Genomic DNA, 19511 nt, shown 5'->3' with positions numbered 1-19511 from the left:
GCATGGCCTGGAGAATTATTCGGTAAGCGGAGTAGGCTTTCGTGATAAGCAGTCTGAATTGATTCGAGTTTCTCCAGGTATCTTATATTCCACATAGGAGCTACGTACAACGCTACGGAGGAAACTAGTGAGCCAAATAATTTTACACATACTTCCCATTCAACTGTATCTATTCTGTTTATTGTGGAAATTATAGCTCTTTTCCCGTCGGTCTTAAACTCTTATCCGGCTTTTTCAAAAATTCTCGACTGTGTAAATTTTACGCATTAATAGGTACAGTTGAAAGTGATGGCTATTTTTTTTTTTTTTTTTGTTAAATAAAACGGCACCATAATATTTCTGTTTTGCGAAAATTTGTTTACAAATTATTGATTTTGAAATATTCTTCCAGGCCTAGGATTTTTCCAATATTTATTGTCTTTTGGGAAATAAATTCCATATCATCAGCAAATGCTCAGAGCATGATTTCTCTTACGCGGTTCAAGAAGACTCCTCTAATATCCCTTAGCGTAATAAATTTTGTTATGTCGCAAAAAAAGGGCAAGGAATAACAGGCTTAAAGTATCACCCTGCAATACATTTTGCGCGTTTTTGCATGGTTTAAAGATACACCGGCTACTCTTCACGAGAATTTTGGCCTTTTTGTATAGTTCTATTGAAATATTCATAATTTTGAAAGAGAAACCAAATCTCTGTAATTTTGACCAAAGTTTGTCATGTGATACGGAATAGAAGGCCCGCCTCAGATCAACAAACAGCACATATAATTTAGCGGCCATATTTTTTAATTGATTCCATATTAATACGTATAGAGTAAAGGTATTATCACATGTGCTCCGGTCTTCTTTGAAGCCAGCCTGCCACACCGAAAGCAGTTTATTTTTCTTCACCCAATTATATACTCTTGCGCAAATGATTGTAACGGGTTTTGAGCCAGTCCAAAATGTAGAATAATAAACAGCGGATGAAAGATGGGGTTCAAAAGAGAAGCGCTAGTTTTGGCACGCAAAACTTGATAAGTGTATTCTGATGAAGAAAAGGGCTAAAATCTAGAAGACAAAAGTAAGATTTCCCCGTGGTGATTGGTCACGCCTCGACCGATAGCATTTCTTATTCTGATTTATTTTAATTGTTAGAAATTCAATTTTTACGGGAGGTTCCTCTTGGCTTAAGTCAAAAGTGTCCAATATCTCGCATCTGTATCAAGATACTTTAAATTTACACTTTCAACTGAATTAGCAGATACATGCACACTACACTGGCCCTTACTAGGAATTGAATTGAATTTTCATTTAATTACCCCCTGAAACAGGTTCAAAAGTGTTAAATTGCAGCAGTCGAACTATCCAGAGAGGGCGCCTGTAAGCGAATTTCTGTAAATCAAGTGAACATAACATTTTTTCAGATGAGGGTGGCAATTTCTTCAAAATCCTGTTCGCGGGTAAAAACTTTTTTTTGCATCATCATGATGATGAATTAAGTTCTCTTCGCCGATTTGTTATGATAGATTAACAAATGAATCATCATTTTATCATTTTACTATATGCAATAGGGAGTGAAATCACTGTAAATTTCAAGATGCTGACAAGTTGACAAATCTGAAGAGACGATCGATATCTATGCTCAAAAGTAATATTGAGATCAAGACTTATCTTCGATAACGAGAAATGTGCTGGGTAGTATAACAAGACCAGTTCTGGATAGAAACACCTTCTTTACCGACCAAGCCGACCAATCCGCCTATACGTGCATCCCAGACGCAAACCATTGAAGGTTACCCGCACTCTCGTTTGATAAAATGTGCTCTGCTGACCGCTTGTCGTTAAGAAAATCTCCCAAATGACTATGATCATCAGTAAAAAATCCTCCAAATGACCATGATTGTCGGTAAAAAATCCTCCAAATGACCATGATCATCGGTGAAAAATGCCTGAAATTGCCGTGGTGTTACCCCTTGTGGGATAAATTGTGCTCTTTGTCGGTGAAGAAAATCATGCTCATCGAGCGGGATCGATAACCGCATTACCGAGCGCGGTCCGTGAATCCTCAGGCGTTCGAGCGGACCCCGTGGATCCTCGAACGCTCGACCGAGAATCCTGGCATGTGTCAGGTTTTGAGAGTTTCCAGAAGGTTCGAGAAGATTCTCACGGCCTTGAACGAATCTAGAGTGACAAACAATTAGTCCGACGTGTTTCGACTCGACGGTGAGCGGCATGCGGTCAAAGGATTTCGGTGCGACGTTAGATTCTGAAAGACCCACTCTGGCCTTAAACGAATTTGAGACAAACAATTCTCGGAATCGTCCGACGAAAACAATACTCGGAATCGTCCGAAGAGTTTCGACTTGACGGTGAGTGGCCTACGGACAACGGTTTGCGGTGCGACGTTGAATTCTAGAAGGTTCTGAAATAAACTCTCAACTAGCAGGACAGAGGTTCTGAATTAACGGTTGATATTGACGATGCAAAATATTTTATTGAAAAAAACAACTTAAGATTACAGTTTTACATGAAATTCATAATGCTGATATATGAGTGTAATTACATGTTTCTTACTCAACGGTATCGTACCCATGCTTTACGCAATGAGAATGAATAACTGTTCGAGTAGATACCGATTGTCTTTTGTGTTTGAGTAAAAAATTTCGCAGTAACAATACGTTTTGAGCTGCACAGTTTGGACGTAATATAGCGTGATGCGTACAATTTGAATTCGTATACATTTTATTCAATTTCCCCAACGACGGCGAACCCAAATCCATCACATCAACGACTTCAACTTTTTCACCCACAATTTTCTGCAACCAACTTTTCTTCTCCAAACCTTTTACGTAAACTGTTGGAGCATTACGCAGCGACATACAATCGATGGTAAAGTCAAGCTTCTCAAAAGGTAAATCACCACCTTCCCAGGATAGTCCATCATAATTTCCTGACAGCCATAAATTTTCGCTTCTGAATGGAGCAAGTAAATAATTCCAATCGTACGGAGGTTCGAAGAGAAAAATTGACGGGTTGGTATGTTCGTCGAGTGACACAAGTGCCAACTCTTTTGGTGTAAAACAGGGACCCGGTCTTCTAAATCCTTGTACGTCGACTATGAACCCCACTGTGAAAAATACTGAATCGATTGTCACAATGTTCAAGGTTTTTATACCAATTTCCTCACCCCACCACTCAGCGGGTTATATTCAATTATACGATCATGTAAAATCAAGCAGTAGGCAGATGTGCCAACGGAAATGTTATTTTTAGCCTCGAATTCGATGAGGATATCTACCGGTCCAGATTTCAGAGCCTCGTTTTGTTTCGAACAGTTGATAAAAATCAAAGGTTTGTACTGTAGAAATTCGCTCGTCGTCAACGGAGGCTCGGGTTCTATGCCATAACAGGTGGCTTGAAAGTTTGCGTATATCGCGTATAGTAATGCGAAGCGATTGTGACTCATGTCCAAGTTCAGGTTACCGTACGGATAATACTCGGAATTCAAGAAGAGCTTGACGTCAGTAATGTTACAGTGATCAAGATGACTGGCATTTTTGCCGGCTTTGCTTTTTCGATTCGTTTGAAAACCTAGCATGACAAATCACGGTTTTTCCAAATGGGTGGACGTTTTCACAGTCCAAACGTGTTTTGTGGTTGCCGGTGGCGAAGGATATTCGTACAACTCCAAACTGCGTAAGCTCATGGAGACTGGTGTATCTTTCTCAATGAAATTCAACAGTGCGATTTTTCGTTGATCCGAGAGCTTCACATAGGGTACTAACCATTCCACGTGATCGATCACGATTCCAAAGTCTTCGTCTTGATTTTGAACGATGGCATTGATATCACTTTTTGATCTTGTAAGAATCAGCTCGTGTTTCGCGTTAACGACGATCTTGCGATGGTCTTCAGCGGAGCCCAATATCATGCTCAAGGGAATAACTACGTCAAAGTTGCCATCGGCATCGGTTAATTTTTTCGTTTCCTGAACGTTGAGCCATCCAGCATTTTCTATAAGCCAACTTTGACCAGGGTTGAGCGAGGCGAAACCTTTCAGCAGGCTGGTCAGACCACCGTTTTTACATTTATCAATCTCTACGGCGTCAAGTTCGTACCGTACATTTTCGAACAAATGGCAGATGGCGTTATTGACTAAAGTTGTGATCGCTGCTGCAGTGCCGTTCGATTTGAGAAATTTTTCAGAGATATGCAGCGAACTCTTGCTCGGTAATATGCATAAATCCTGATGCTGAACGGTGATTCGAATCTCATTGCTGTTGTTGAAAGTTGACGATGCGTACAGTTTGTGTGCGTTTATTTCTTGGTGGGCGATTGATTCGTCAAAGATGACAGGTGTTTGAATGCTCAAGATTTCCTCCTCCATGGTACGTAGCATACAACGAAACAGCAGAATCGCAGTTTTATTCGTCGGAAATTCCTTTTCCAAAAGGTGTCAGCCTTAGACCTAGAGCTATCAGGAACTCCACGTTTTGACGTGTTAGCGGTTCGGAAATCGATCGATGACTGACTTGATCGGGACATGCTGATTGATTATTAATATAACTCTTTCTGGACAATCTGTTATATACAATACCCATCTTCTATTGCGATTTGATGTGCAGTCTCACAGTTATAACTTCTCCGCGAAAATTAACCAGATCTCCGTCTTGATCGACTAACCGAAGCTGTACGTGATCTATGGTCTTGACGGTGATCGGAAGGTAAATGACGTGCGATGGCACTTCCACGATCTTATATCCCGGTGAAACGATAGGGAAAAATTCGTGAATGGTATGCACTTTATGTCCATTGACGTAGGCGCCCGTTGTAATGCTGCATTCGACTCGCAACGGGTTGACCTTGAGAATAGTTACAGGCATATCCGAATAATAAGTTTGGTTAGCTGCCAATACGCGCCGTGTAAGTCCGAGAAGCTGACCAATAGAATCGTCAGGTTCCAAATTTACGATATGGTTACCATTTGATTTCGCTGCATAACGTATTATTGTTAGGCTTTATGCTGATTTCAATGTTGGTATTTTTTAACGCGTCTTGAACATACTTTTGAATATCCTCAATCTTGTAGCTGCCAGTGGATATAGTGACTACCTTATCGGCTACGTATATTTTATTATGACCGATATCAACGTTGGGAATGGAATTGAAGGTTAACAGTTCAACGAAACCGAGAACATAATTTTTTTCTTCAGAGCAAGTTCGATCAGAGGAAAATATTGCGCTTCGAGAATCGAAGACGTTCCCGATATCGTTAATGTAAACGAATCATCCATGACTGCAAGTGCTCGACTGACGTTATTAAATTACGTGTCATGTTTATATAGCTCATCGCTGAGAAATTTCAGACACAAGTATCCGTAATCGAATGTACCGTAATCCTGATATCTGTCGTCGTTGTACTTAACGCTACCAACACCGAGATATTCCACGAGGTCTAACGGAGGTTGAGGATGACCGAAACTGTCGAAGTAAACTACATCGCTGCCGCGTTTCTTATATGCAACCCAGTGTGTCCCAGGACCATCTTTATCGTCGAGATCGACTACAGCTGTCTCTTTTTTACGCAGTCAGGTTTTGGGCATTTCGTTGCGCATAACGACACCTCGGAAGTATGGAATTTTCATAATTTTTGCATACTTCATCCCAGTTGGTCGACGCTTGGCGTGGTATCTTGACATTTAGTTTTTTGAAAGATGAAGACCGAAACCCATTTTATAAGGTTTGCGATGGAGACCTTTACCTAAGGCGATAGCTTCCATCGTTTTGTTATGCCGTTTTCTCTCCTCCAATTCTCGTTTAGCCGCGCTTCCATCGTTTACAGCCTTTGCTGTACCCGCAGCACCTCCCGCTAACGTACCCGTAGCGCTGAGACCGGCAAAAATAGATATGAGAAAAGGTACAGATCCGCCAACGTTTAAGGGTACCGGTAGAACGCGCGGTGATGGCACATTATGTCTACCACCTTCTTTTTCCACAGCTTCTCGAGCACCTTTGAGTGCAGACTTGATGCTCGTTTTCGCGTCGTAGCTCCGAATAATAGACTGTTTTGCCGCTCGTATGATTTTGTTCAAGGAGACGTTCTTTGGTTTTCGACGTCCCATGCCTAACTTTGTTTTCACCTTCATCGTGTTAGCTACAGCCCAAGCGGCTGCCTTCTTACCCAAATTTGCATCCTTTGCGAGAACCCGTTTCCAGGCTTTTTCGGCGAATATTTTATCTGCAACGCTTCTAGCTTCAAGGTTCTTACGATTTTTCGAATACGCTATATCGTGTTCCTTACACGCTGCATCGAGAGGATCGATACCGGGATCGCCTCTCGCGAGTCTTTTCGTCAACTGCGTACCAGGACCGCACTATTGGTAACCGTGAACATGCAACTCGATCGGAAGTTTGTTGATAATGCTATTTACCAAACCTTTCCCACTAGATCACTGTTTTGACGATCGCTTACGATCACGTGTGTGCACAATCATGTCCGCTCTGCGACTGGAAGAAAGTTGTTATAAACGATGCATTCATAGAAAATCCAGCCAGTCACGTTCCAGATGAGGTTCGAGACACAATCGACCAAGCTGCCCGTGATGAATTTTGACAAATTTACGCAGCAGAGTATTAAACGGAAAAAACGTCATGGCGAATTGTTGCCGAGTAGTGTACGTGCGGTATTCTGCGGACCATCTAACTGTGGCAAAACCAACGCATTCTTTGCGCTTATAACGCATCCGAACGGTTTGAGGTTTGAAAACCTGTACGCTTACTCAAAATCTCTCAATCAACCGAAATACAAGTTTCTGAGTCAAGTGCTTGAAAATGTCGACGGTGTTGAGTATTACCCCTTTAACGAGCATGAGCACGTCATTACACCGAACGGGACGCAACCTAACCCGATCATCATATTCGATGACGTAGCGTGCGAGAAGCAAGATAACATCCGTGCGTACTTTTGTATGGGTAGATATCACGATGTAGACTGTTTCTATCTTTGTCAGACGTACGCTCGAATCCCTAAGCATCTCGTGCGTGATAACACCAACTTGCTGGTCTTATTCAAACAAGACGAGATGAATCTGAGAAATGTGTACAACGATCATGTAAACACCGATATGTCGTACGTAGAGTTTGAATACTTGTGTGCGGCATGCTGGAACGGTGACAAATATTGGTTCGTAGTGATCGACAAGGAAAGAGAGCTCGGTAATGGTCGGTATGGGAGGGGATTTGACAATTTTATAAACATGACAAAAGAATAAAGTACACGATCTTCGAAGACGACAAAACAGTAGCTTTCCAGAAGTAGTTGTGTCAACATACAGGAAATTCGTGAGGAAAAAGAACTCTTGCATCGTATCGCTCAAGCGAGTAATGCGATTCGTCGTAAGCACATAATCCTCGAGACGAAAGAAGAGTCGCTGCAGGAAACAGTGAAGGATGTTTTCAAATCTGTGGTTACCCCGCTGCAGGAATTAGTCAATGTTTCTCGAAGCACGAAACTTTTCAAGGAAGAGGTGAAGGAAGAACTCAAAACTGAAACGAAGGATGAACCGAAGAACGAAATGGAAGCAGAAGATTCTTTTGCAACTGCAGAGGAAGAGGATCAAACTGTTACGGAATTGTTGGTGAGATAAGAAAATGAATATCTTGGGATGCTCAATGATAAACAAAGACAGCATGAGTTGGATACCGTGTACGGGGTACGGAGTCTTCCTACTGCCGGGCTGATGGTTGGTGACTCACCGTTAAGCTTCGAGCCCGATAACGTTCGAATAGGCGGCACGCTCTATCCGAAAACTCAGGGACTGCTGGAGCTGCTGTTAAAAAAAATGCCCAACAGCGCTCACGTTACCCGCAACGACAAGGAGAATTACAGAAATATCCTTCTCGCAACAAATGCTCACAGAAAGTACTATAGCGCCACCGAGCCTATCCGAAACGCTCAGAGCGTCAAATTCAAGCATTTAATTGCTGAGTTGCTCAATATTTCTACGTCAGGCAAAGGCGTATCACCATCGTCACAGATGTCGAAGCGTACGTGCAAAGGTGTTCTGCTACCTCAGGCTTGGGTCACTCGACGAGGTGTTAAAACAGATTATATTTTCTGGGACGACGCTAACGAGCTGGTAAAACGTCTTCGTTTGCTTATGGCATCTCAGGCGGCCGGGAATACAAGTCACAACAATGAAATCATGTCGATTTTGGAAGAATCACGGGAAGCCGGAATCATTTATTAGCCAATTCTCGTCGAATCTGCAATCATTTACGAGATGAGCGTCGACGTGTTTGGACGTCAGCTGAATAAAAACATAGCTGCGAGCACTCGCGGTCCTCCGGGTGTCGGGTTTCAAATAACAGCCGACGGGCATTACGATATACGGAACAAGAGACTGTGCAATGTCACTGATCCCGCAGAGCCGAACAATGCTGTAACTTTGAAAACCTTGAGACGGAAATTCATCCTGCTGCAAAAACAAATCGACAACCTTGATCAAATGATTGAATCTTTGGAGCTTACCACGGAGAAAGCCTTGGATACCTTCTACACAGACTTCAAAACAGGCAGAGACTTGCCGATTCAAAACGCAGAAATCATTATCAAATTGGACACCAGACTAAGAGCATTGGAAGATGAACGAGGAAAAGCAAGCACTGGCGACGGAACTCCATAAGCCTGCACGCCGGAATTACCCGCGTCGACGTCTAGACGTGCGCGGCATCGACGAGACCTGGCAGGCGGATCTTGTTCATATGGCGTCATACGCTGGACAAAACAAAGGCTACACGTACATGCTCACCGTCATTGATAATTTTTCACAGTATGAGTGGGCTATACCGATAAAGAGCAAGTCTGGAGATGATGTTACGAAGGCAATGGAATCTGTGCTTGTCCAAGGACGTGTACCGACAAATTCACACGTCGTCAGAGGAACGGAATTTTACAACTCGAAATTTGAATCGCTTATGACACGTTACGGAATCAAACTTTACTCCACGTACAGTAATTCGAAGGCTTCGATCTGTGAAGGTCTCAATCGGACGCTGAAAGGTAAAATGTGGACACGGTTCAGCATGCAAGGAAGCTACAAGTGGCTCGATATCTTATCTGATTTGGTTTCGGCTCACAACAACACCAAACACCCAACCGTAAGAATGAAACCGTCGGATATCACCGTTTCAAACGAAAGGCTGTTATTACGTCAGGCGTACGGAGGGCTTCGAGCGATACCTACCATATCGGCAAAATTAAAATCCGGCGACAAAATTCGAATCAGCAAATTCAAGAATGTCTTCGAGAAAGGTTACATTTCCAATTGGACGACTGAAATATTTACGATAAGTCGAGTGGAAAATACTCATCCTGTGACGTACAAGCTCAAAGTCTACCGAGATTAACCCATCGCTGGTGGTTTCTACGAACAAGAGCTCCTCAAGGTTAAACATCCGGATATCTATCTGGTGGTGAAGATGCTCAAGAAGCGTGGGAGAAAAATATATGTTAAATAGTGAGGTTTTGACAATACACACAACAGTTGGATAAACGAATCGGACATGTAACATTTGAATATGTGAATTTTTTTGTAAAAAACGTACGTGTCTCTTTATTTTATACCCGACAAATAACAAGTATGCATCTTTATTTTTTAGACAATCGACAGACATATGAATCGTTGTACAATTTTTCATATTTCGGAGCGTTGTTATTCATCATCCTACATAATAACATTTCGTACATCATGTTACAGTTATAAAGTAGGTCCTACATAGATGACGATACGGTAATTACAAAGCTAAGGTGCAGGCTTGCAACCCCACGGAAGCGTGTCGGTTGTGTTTTGAAACACGATCCGCTTGTCGTCATTCCAGCTCAGTGCCACTTTCTGCAGTTCTACAGTGTATACCTCGTGCTTTCGACTTAATATCAAATGCTGATTTGAGGATGGATTTTCACGTTTCAACGCACAGTCCAAATAATCGTTGAAGGTTATTTTTCTTAACGCTGATCCTTTGACACCTTTGGCACGTTTATCGTCTTTCTCATCTCCCAAGACTCGGAATGCGTACAATTTAGCTCTTAATCCTACAAATTCCAACATTATTTTCCCGTTATTCTCGTCTTCCATCAAGCCGAGAAGCCGTATACATTAATTTTGCTCGGTTGCCGAATTTTTAATCAATATAATTATAATGAAAATCATAGATATATGTTTTAGACAGGTCCAGGATGGAGAAACCTGCATGCAATGGTTTATTCAACTTGACTTTCGTCTTATTCATTTCGAGGACAATCATCTCTTTGTCGAAAACGGTGCAGCTGTGAAAATTAGGCTTGGCTATGGTGGCTCTAGCACCGTACAGTCCATCCCATTCGATGATGAATCAAACATCTCTGTACTTTCGCACGTTTTCCATTTTTTTGCCAGAAACTGCGTTGTTCATCAGTTTGTGAAAATTTTTCTCGAATTTGTTGTGAGATTTTTTCCGCAAATCGGTATTCTAATCTAAGTATTTTTCGAGCCACGGAGTTTGCCTGAATTTAGGAACTCTGTGAATTTTGAGTAATTTTAAGCCTAATTGTAAGCATTGTTTCAAAACGCTTTAGTGAACAACGTAGTTTTTCTTGCAAAGTAGCGTTGGCGTCAATTTTGGCTGTTTATTGTTCAAAATCGTAGGTATATAGTGCTCCGGACACAGTGGTAAATCTTTATGAATTTTATGCAATTTCTCAGGATATTCCAAATCCACCTTCAGCACGTAACCGAACTCCGCATCGTCCGAGATGGTAAGAACGTCGCATTGTCCGAAGTCTGATACCCATTTGAAGGAACTGTATGGCAGAGCAAAGCTCATAGCAGCACCGTACAAATTATTAACGTCAAAGTACATGAGATAAGATTCTTCGACCTCAGGATCGAATTCCTCTCCCATATATCTATTGTTGGCCTATGCGTATCTGTTCAAACACTGTAACGCACCACCTCGAATACCTTTTTCGATGAACATAACTATGTCTTTGTCGGTGAGAAGCTCGAGTTCGATGCCTGAACATTTTAACATGGCATCAAATGACAGACCGGGCGCTGTGTAGTAATGTAACGGGTCCAGTTTGTACGTCGTCCAACAATTCTGTCGAAAATTTTGAAAAACGTCAGCCAGAAAAAACACGTCTGTCTGTAAATACATGTCCGAATACTCTCCCAAAGTTTGAACGTTAAAAGGTTGCCATAGGTCGCACGCGTGTGCGTAATCGTCGTCTGATATATTCCGGTCATTCAATTTTGAATAAAACTGTTCTTTGACTGGTAAATGTTTCTCCTCGAGCTTTTCCCAACTGTCTGTGTATTCGTACGGGAAGACACTTTTCCTAGTCAATAACCGAAATTTGTTCAAGCTACTGCAGAATTTACGTGTTATTGTTTTTTGACAATCGTCCAGATACGATGATAATTTATCGAGGCTGCTAGGCATGAAACGGTACGAATCTATGAAACGGAACGTTACATCCGTTCCCGTAACGAATTTAGCGAAGGAAATGTTTTTTTCTTTATTAACAGGTAATAGTTCAACAGTACCTTCGAATGACGTTGCCAGGGCTTTGATCAGAAAATGCGAATCGTTACCCGACAGATTGTGGAATATCACTGGGTTAGTGTGTGAATTTTGGTAATTTAGATTACAGCTGCGGTGAGCAGCACCACGGTACTTTCCCGTGAAATGACAGTGATCCCGATGTTTCACGTCTGTGGGTGTGAACGGTTTTTCACAAACATGACAGACCGCCGATAGATCAAATTCGTTGATCTGATTGAAATTTAGTGGTTCCATCGGTACAACAGTCTTCTAGTATCCCTCTAACGAATGTGCCAATTCCTTTAACTTGTTCACCAACCATTGGATGCAAGTTTCTCCGCGATTAATTTTGAATTTTGAAAGCTAATCGTCAAACGCTCAATGCAGATAGTAAGCTATACTATACGGAAGATGCTTCTGATAAATTGTTCTATTTTTCCCAAAACTTTCATGTGTGGGCTGCAGTTAACATTCTAGCCTTGCGTAAACGCAGAACGGAACGGTTCCTTTGTGTTTAAAATTTAAAAATTTGAGAATCTTGTCCTCTTCTGCTGGTAAAATAACTTTGGTTTCGTTCGAATTCATGCAATCCACTCGGTGCTTCAACAAACATCTTTCGAAATCAAAATGAGACAGACACCTATCGCACAACCACGTCTGATGTGAGCGTCTGGAAATTTGGGAACTTGTCAATCTCGACAAATTTCGAATCCATACAAAATGATGTGTTACATTCTTTTCAATATTTTCCATACCATCATTGTCATCGTCGTTTTCAGACTCTATTACTAAAAGATGGATTGTAGGTTTATCAGACTTGTTTCGGCTTAGATAAATGGTTACGATTTCACTGCGTTTTTGTTTTTCCGTACTGTTTATACCATAACCGTAATCGAGAGTTTGTTAAGTTTCTCAAATTTTGGAATCTGGTCTAAAGACATAGGAAAATGCAAACTGTCGTATTGTAGCACTGAGCTGAAATGTGGATATGAAGTGATTTCGCTAGGATTGTTATTGGTTAGAAAGAGGGCTGCGGTGACCGACCATAGAAAGCAATATCAGTCGCTTTTGCGGATGTTGACGATAGCCTTCTTGTCTTGAACATCCTTTGGTAGTGGTGTGTATGTGAACACACCGCCTCGTAGTGGCACGTACTTGTTGATATTCACAGTCAAATTGATTATTTCAGTCAGCGACCAACCAGAGTCTCTCTCTTGAAAATCTTCCACCTTGGTCAACACTTTTTGCTTTACGTTCTCTTCGAACCACCCGTGTATGTCAGCTGACTGGAGGATGATCTGGTTTCTGGTGTTAGAATATTTCATTTCTTCAACAACTTCGGCGTTTTCCGTTATATTGAATTTACAACACAAGACGCAGTTTGCTTTTAAACTTCCCACTTTTCGTAGCATTTTCTTGAATCTTGCAACGACGAGGTGTTTCGCATCTTCCAAAAACCTGTTCAAATCTTTATGCCGCAGATTGATAATGACTCCCGTTCGAATTCGGCTCTCGCAAGCTGTCTCCAAATCTTCCCACCGTACTCGATCGCTTCTTCGTCGGCTTCGTAATCCGTCACCCACTTTTTGAAATTGTTGAAATTCGACTTTCAACGATTTCATAATTCCAATTGTAGTCAAAATTCTTGTCTTCTCCCCGATCGTTGAGGCGTTGTTGCGTGATATTTTATTCAAAAGCCTGGTATTTGGGGTTCCGAATCGAATCCATTTTGCAATCTCTGCCGGTGACGATTTTTCAGATAAAATCTTGAACGCCGTTTCCATGATTTGTATTAATTTCAAACACTTTTCGGAATCCATATTTCTTCTTCTTTCGATCACGCACTTGGCAAAGATAGAGTTGCGAAGCTTGCTCTAGAATGACCGCTCTACGCTGACACGGTCCCTTTTATGGGTAAACACCGACGTGACTCACACATTGCCGAAAATTCGGGAACGACCGTACGCAATATTCTTCAGCGAAAAAAATTACAAGATATTACTCGAACGAACCTGCAGCGCGTGAAGGATAGTAAGGCAGTTCTTTGAACTCGGCGAAGAAGTTTCGCAGGCCTCATGTACGAGAGAGAGCTGTGAGAGTGAACTAATCGCTAGAGTTATACATGGAACTGTGATAGGCTTAGTAGCTATCGTTCTCCAGGAGCGTTACGGGGATGTTTTACTCTGCCCCACGGTGTCAGTTTCACGATTTCGAGGTCTACGCACTAGTGCAGTAGGATAGAGTGAGAAAGATATATCCTGCAAACGTAACCGTCAAGTGTCAACCACTTTATGATTTGGTATTAGTTTAATCGTGAACCTAAAACATATGAAGAAGCTGTACAAAGAGTGGAGTGCTCCGTCCGTCTGATGAATTCATCAACAGTTGAGCTTGCAAACTGTGAAGGTGGGTGAATGAAATCAGTGCACTTATACAGTTTTTTACTTTGAGTGTACAACAATTTTCGATTTTATTTGAGTGAATAGAAATAATTTAATGCGTTTGCGCTTTGTTTTCAGAAGTTTCAACAGTGACACCCCTTGCACGTGCGCTTCGTTTTTCAGAAATTTCATCACCATCTAAACCGGTGAGTTGTATCAGAATATCACAATTTTTTTTATCGTTTTGCTATCGGCAAACAAGATTTCAGATGTGCGTTTACTTTTTTTGTCTCCTCAGACATGGAATACGTTCAGATGACGGCTACAATAAAAGTACCACAACAATGGGCATATCGATTACCAACAAACCTATTAATGAACGGGATTGAAATGGCAATCAGTGCATTCGAAAGCAATGAGAGCGACATTTGCCTGCATCAAGCAGGAGTGTTGACGTTTTTAGAGCGTGAATCTGATGGCACTTGGTGGTTTTGAAAAGTGTAAGCTGATATCACATCTTCACAAAACAACAACTATTTTTCTTTTTTTTCATTTTAATAATTTTTTTTGCTGTAGGAAAGAAATATTCATTTGTTGGTTAATTTATTCTTCAGTTTTCAAAGTATCGGGTGATACAATAGTTTCATGACGTTGACAAAATTTATTTGCTTTCTTTATTTTTTTATCATAACAATTATAAAACTTACATGGTTCTAGGTTTCTTCAATTTTCTCAAATTACACTGTTTGTTTTTTCTCTGTTTCAGATTATTATTGGACTAAAAACGTTGTTATTATGGAGAACAAAAAAAATGTGTATACGTTTTTTTATTAAATAAAAACTTTTGTTTTCTGATAGAAATTTATATCATCATCGTTCACATAATTTTCTTAAATGTTATTCATTATCATGATTGATTCTTCTACACATATACATACAATTGGAATGGAGATAACGATTCGGTTTTATTTGATGAAACTTATTCGAGAGTCGGAGACGCTGCACACGTTGTCCAGGTACCGTGTACAAATTAGGCGAGAGTCTACGCATCTTTGAATTCAATTTGACCGTACTGGCCGCCCAGAAACTGCAAGAGCAACCGCTCCTCCTCCATCGTCTGCACCAATTTCTGGTATTGGGTCTCGTCCTTGTTCAGCAGTCGCACAATCCGTGCCGGTAAGAATACGCTGAATTCGTCTTTCAGATCTGTGACGATACGCTGTCCAAACCTCGTTTGGACTCGTCGAATGTTGGTGACTTTGTAGATTTCGAAAATTTCCAGCCCCGTCAATTTCTTCGTCGGTAGGAATCCGTTCATGCTTGCAACTTTGTTCAGTTTTGTGAAATCCATTGTTTAAATGTTTAGCAGTTACGTGTTTCTTGATAAATTTAGATTTGCTAACTTTTTTGTCACTTTGTTGAGTTCTGACTTCTGTTTAATAAAGGTTTTCAAGTCATGAATATTTTTCAAAAACAGATCGATTCGCTGTTTTAGTTCTGCTTTATTTGGAGTTCTCCTCATGAGAGCTGAAGATGCAAGACTGTCTTTCTGACCTGAAATTCAGTCTTTTATAGCTGTATTCCTCCCACCAGGCACACAGAATCCTTGAAAAACTTCTAGAAGCTACCGAAACGATGTGTCTTCGATTGTACGTTAGAACCTTTCAGAATTCAACGTCGCACCGTAATCCGTTGTCCGCAGGCCGCTCGCCGTCAAGTCGAATCTCGTCGGACGATTCCGAGTATTGTTTTTCGTCGGAGGATTCCGAGAATCTTTCAGGGTCAAAGAAGCTCTTTCTCAGGTTCCCGGACCGCTCGCCGTCAAGTCGAAACTTGTCGAACGCATTGTTTGTCAGCCTACATTCGTTCAGGGTCGAAGCAGCCGCATACAAATTTCAGAACCTTCCAGAATTCGACGTCGTACCGCAATTCATTGTCGGCAGGCCGTTTGCCGTCGAGTCGGAACTCGTCGGACGATTCCGAGTATTGTTTTCGTCGGACGATTCCGAGAATTGTTTGTCTCAAATTCGTTTAAGGCCAGAGTGGGTCTTTCAGAATCTAACGTCGCACCGAAATCCTTTGACCGCATGCCGCTCACCGTCGAGTCGAAACACGTCGGACTAATTGTTTGTCACTCTAGATTCGTTCAAGGCCGTGAGAATCTTCTCGAACCTTCTGGAAACTCTCAAAACCTGACACATGCCAGGATTCTCGGTCGAACGTTTGAGGATCCACGGGGTCCGCTCGAACGCCTGACGATTCACGGACCACGCTCGGTAATGCAGTTATCGATCCCGCTCGATGAGCATGATCTTCTTTACCGACAAAGAGCACAATTTATCCCACAAGGGGTAACACCACGGCAATTTTAGGCATTTTTTACCGACGATCATGGTCATTTGGAGGATTTTTTACCGACAATCATGGTCATTTGGGGGATTTCTTACAGACGATCATGGTCATTTGGGAGATTTTCTTACCGACAAGCGGTCGGCAGAGCACATTTTATCTTACGAGAGTGCGGGTAACCTTCAAGGGCTTACGTCTGGGATGCATGTATAGGCGGATTGGTGGGCTTGGTCGGTAAAGAAGGTGTTTCTATCCAGAACCGGCCTTGTTATACTACTGTGCTGGGTCTATAGTACCAAAAACTTCGTCACACTGCTAACGATAATGTGAGTAGTTTATCCATATTGCAGTGGATCCACGAAATAGAACAACAAAAGGAGGTGGGGGGTTTAAATTTATTTTCTAATTCAAGGTCAAGTCTATTCAAGGATTTTACACACCATGATACCTCTGTTTTGAATTTGTTGCATCAATCATGCTTAAATTTGACACGTGCATTTCGCTGAGGAAGGACTCTAAAAAAAAACGTCGCTGAACCCCTTTGTCTTTTATCATTTTTTCTATACCTCCGCATACATCCCCACGTTTGCATGCAGGGGGAAGGGGGGCTGGTTGGGGTAGGTACACGGGACGTTTTACAAGGCGTGATGTGAAGGTATTTGCTTGCGCACTACAGCTGAGCGATACCCTATGCGACAGTTCAAATACCAAGGAATTCAAATGAAACTTTTCATATTGTTCGCACATCGTCAAAACATGATCAAAATTTTTTGAAAAGTTCTTAGAAGCTTATTTTCGAAACGATATAGGTTGTATGGCAAAATATCAGAAATAACTATTCCAAAGAAATTAAAATATCCAAATTAATGAACAAAATGACGCATCTTACTAAAACAATCACAACTTTGTTATTTTTCAATAAAAATAACCAAAAATGTAGGTGAGTTTCCTTGAGATATATTACTTTAAGAAAAAAAGGTAGAATAGTAAATTTGTTATGAAGAAAGAAATCTCATGAATAAAGCGATCTTCGTTTTATACTAAAAATATGACGTATTTTTATTGTTGAAACAGAATATCCCTGAAGTTTACATTCACAAAGACTGGTAAAATATGATTATTTATTAAAAAAAAAGTGGAAAAGTATATTATCAAATTACGCGCCTGAACAATGGTCGCAAATCGTAAAGCTGTGTTCTTTGCAGATAGGGTATTGACAAGATGTATAAACCTTCTTGCTCTCTTTGTCTTCTTTGCTGGTACAATTTGTATATCACTGGGCATGCGGCAGTTCAATTCTTTGATGAGGATGTGATAATTGGACATTTAATTTTGAAATGCCTGCGATTCTATACCTGATTTCTCTTCTAAGCACTCGAAAGTTCTTGATACACTTGGGTACAGGTGAGATTACTCAACTTTAGACACCTATCGCACATATTAACGGTCCAAGAAAGACGCAACTGGTTTGGAGGCATAGTGGTATGTTCGAACTAATGCCATATGGTGCCACAGACGGGATTTTTTTAGATTCAGGTACTTCAAATTAACGAAGAAGAGATGTGGGGTCGTTTGTACCCCGGTGTATCAAACAAGGGTTAGGAATCATAGAATTCTGCTGCACCCACTCTCATGTTCCATTATATCAGCAAATTCTGGTATTTTTTACACCCACAGTAACGTATCAAATATATTTAACCATTGAAACGGACTTTCAAAGGTTTTCATGCATATCGAGTGATTTCGACGTAGTTTTTCTCGCCGCTCATAATGATAATAATGATAATATATATTTATTCGTCACAATTATGTTTTGCAATACATGTATTTATTAGAGTAGAGAAGAGTAGGGGGTTGGGAGTAATAGATAGAAACACCCGCATTTGTGCGAGGGGCAAGGGAAACTGCCGAAAACCTTGTCCAGGTGTAGCCGGACTCGAGTTCAAAGCACTGACCTGCAACGAGGCGTCTGAACGACGCCGCGACGTGACCTGTCTTACATGCTTGCAAATTGCCGTTCTGGACCTAATTGACAACCAAGGGATTTGAACGCGAGTCCTCCCGCTCCGCAGTTACGAGTGCTAGCACCTGAGCTCATACGGTCATGCTATCCAAGACAAACAGATGCCGTCACTAACTTACATATAATATGTGAGAAAGTTTTCACTCCACAGTTCTAGTTTTATGCATCTTTACTCTAGTCTTAGCCACTTCTACAGCATTTCCGGTGAAAATACTCGAAGCACGAGGAAATTTCGTTTTCTATCAGTTTTTGTTGTCATTTTTGTTTAAAAACATGCAGGGTTTCAATTCAAGCAACTCAAGTTCTGACTACTCGATACGTCTTCAGCACAAAGTTCACATCTTTCATGAATACCATGATTCTTGTTTAAAATGCTTTTTGGATTAGCATATTATTGTACTTGCACTACACAGAACTGTATCAATTTTCATTTACAGCTACTGATACGCAGTTTTTATCCCAGGATGTGTATTTGGTTGAATTACTTTTTTTACTCAATGTCAACTAGGGTAGGATGAGTGTGACAAATTTTTCACGTTTTTTTGCATTTAACGTCATAGCAAAAGAATATACTGACACATTTATCTGCAGAATGTTGGTGGAAAAGCAGGGAGAGCTTGCCGAACAGTCTAATAAACTTCGAAATGGCCTGTTCAAAATTGATGATACCCGTACAAAAGTGACTGAAATGGCAGCGGCACTTGAAATAACTCAGGAGCAGGTTCTCACCTCTACAAAGGAGTGCGAGGAGTTCTTAGTGGCAATAGTGAATCAACGGCGGGATGCTGATGAGACTCAAAAAGCTGTCACGGTGAAATCCATTCGGATAACAGAGGAGTCGGAAGAATGTAAGAAACTTGAAGCAATTGCTCGGGCCGATCTTGCTACAGTGGAACCAGCCTTGGCTGAAGCAATGAAGGTCAGACTCTTAGTAGATATTCCATTCATTTCTCTTCTCATTTGAGATTCTATTTATCATGAGAAACGTGGCACTTCTTCAGACAATCTAAGTATTGTATTAGCAATTTCAGTTAACATCATATAACAAGATATTGTTACGATGATAACCTGACTATTTAGTAGATACCGCGGAAAATACTCAATACAGAGCCCCTTTAGTTTTATCAAGTGTACAACGTCTTGTAAAGCTTTCCCTAAAACATCAAAATGTGTTCTCAACTGAACCTCAATACT

The 19511-nt window shown here is 41.1% G+C and overlaps 1 protein-coding gene across 1 annotated transcript in view; it reads left to right on the top strand.

Annotated features, from left to right (window-relative positions):
* Window positions 1–19511, top strand: part of kl-2 (dynein heavy chain 2, axonemal kl-2) — a 1019064-nt gene that overhangs the window by 855911 nt on the left and 143642 nt on the right. The window contains exon 50 of the mRNA XM_069137782.1: window positions 18909–19236. Coding sequence (XP_068993883.1) covers window positions 18909–19236 — 328 coding nt within the window. The remainder of the gene's footprint in view (window positions 1–18908; window positions 19237–19511) is intronic.

The sequence above is a fragment of the Neodiprion pinetum genome, chromosome 7 (assembly GCF_021155775.2).
Source record: "Neodiprion pinetum isolate iyNeoPine1 chromosome 7, iyNeoPine1.2, whole genome shotgun sequence".
In the NCBI taxonomy this organism is placed as follows: domain Eukaryota; kingdom Metazoa; phylum Arthropoda; class Insecta; order Hymenoptera; family Diprionidae; genus Neodiprion; species Neodiprion pinetum.
The sequence above is the reverse complement of the archived record's forward strand: the minus strand, read 5'-3'. Positions and strand labels throughout refer to the sequence as shown.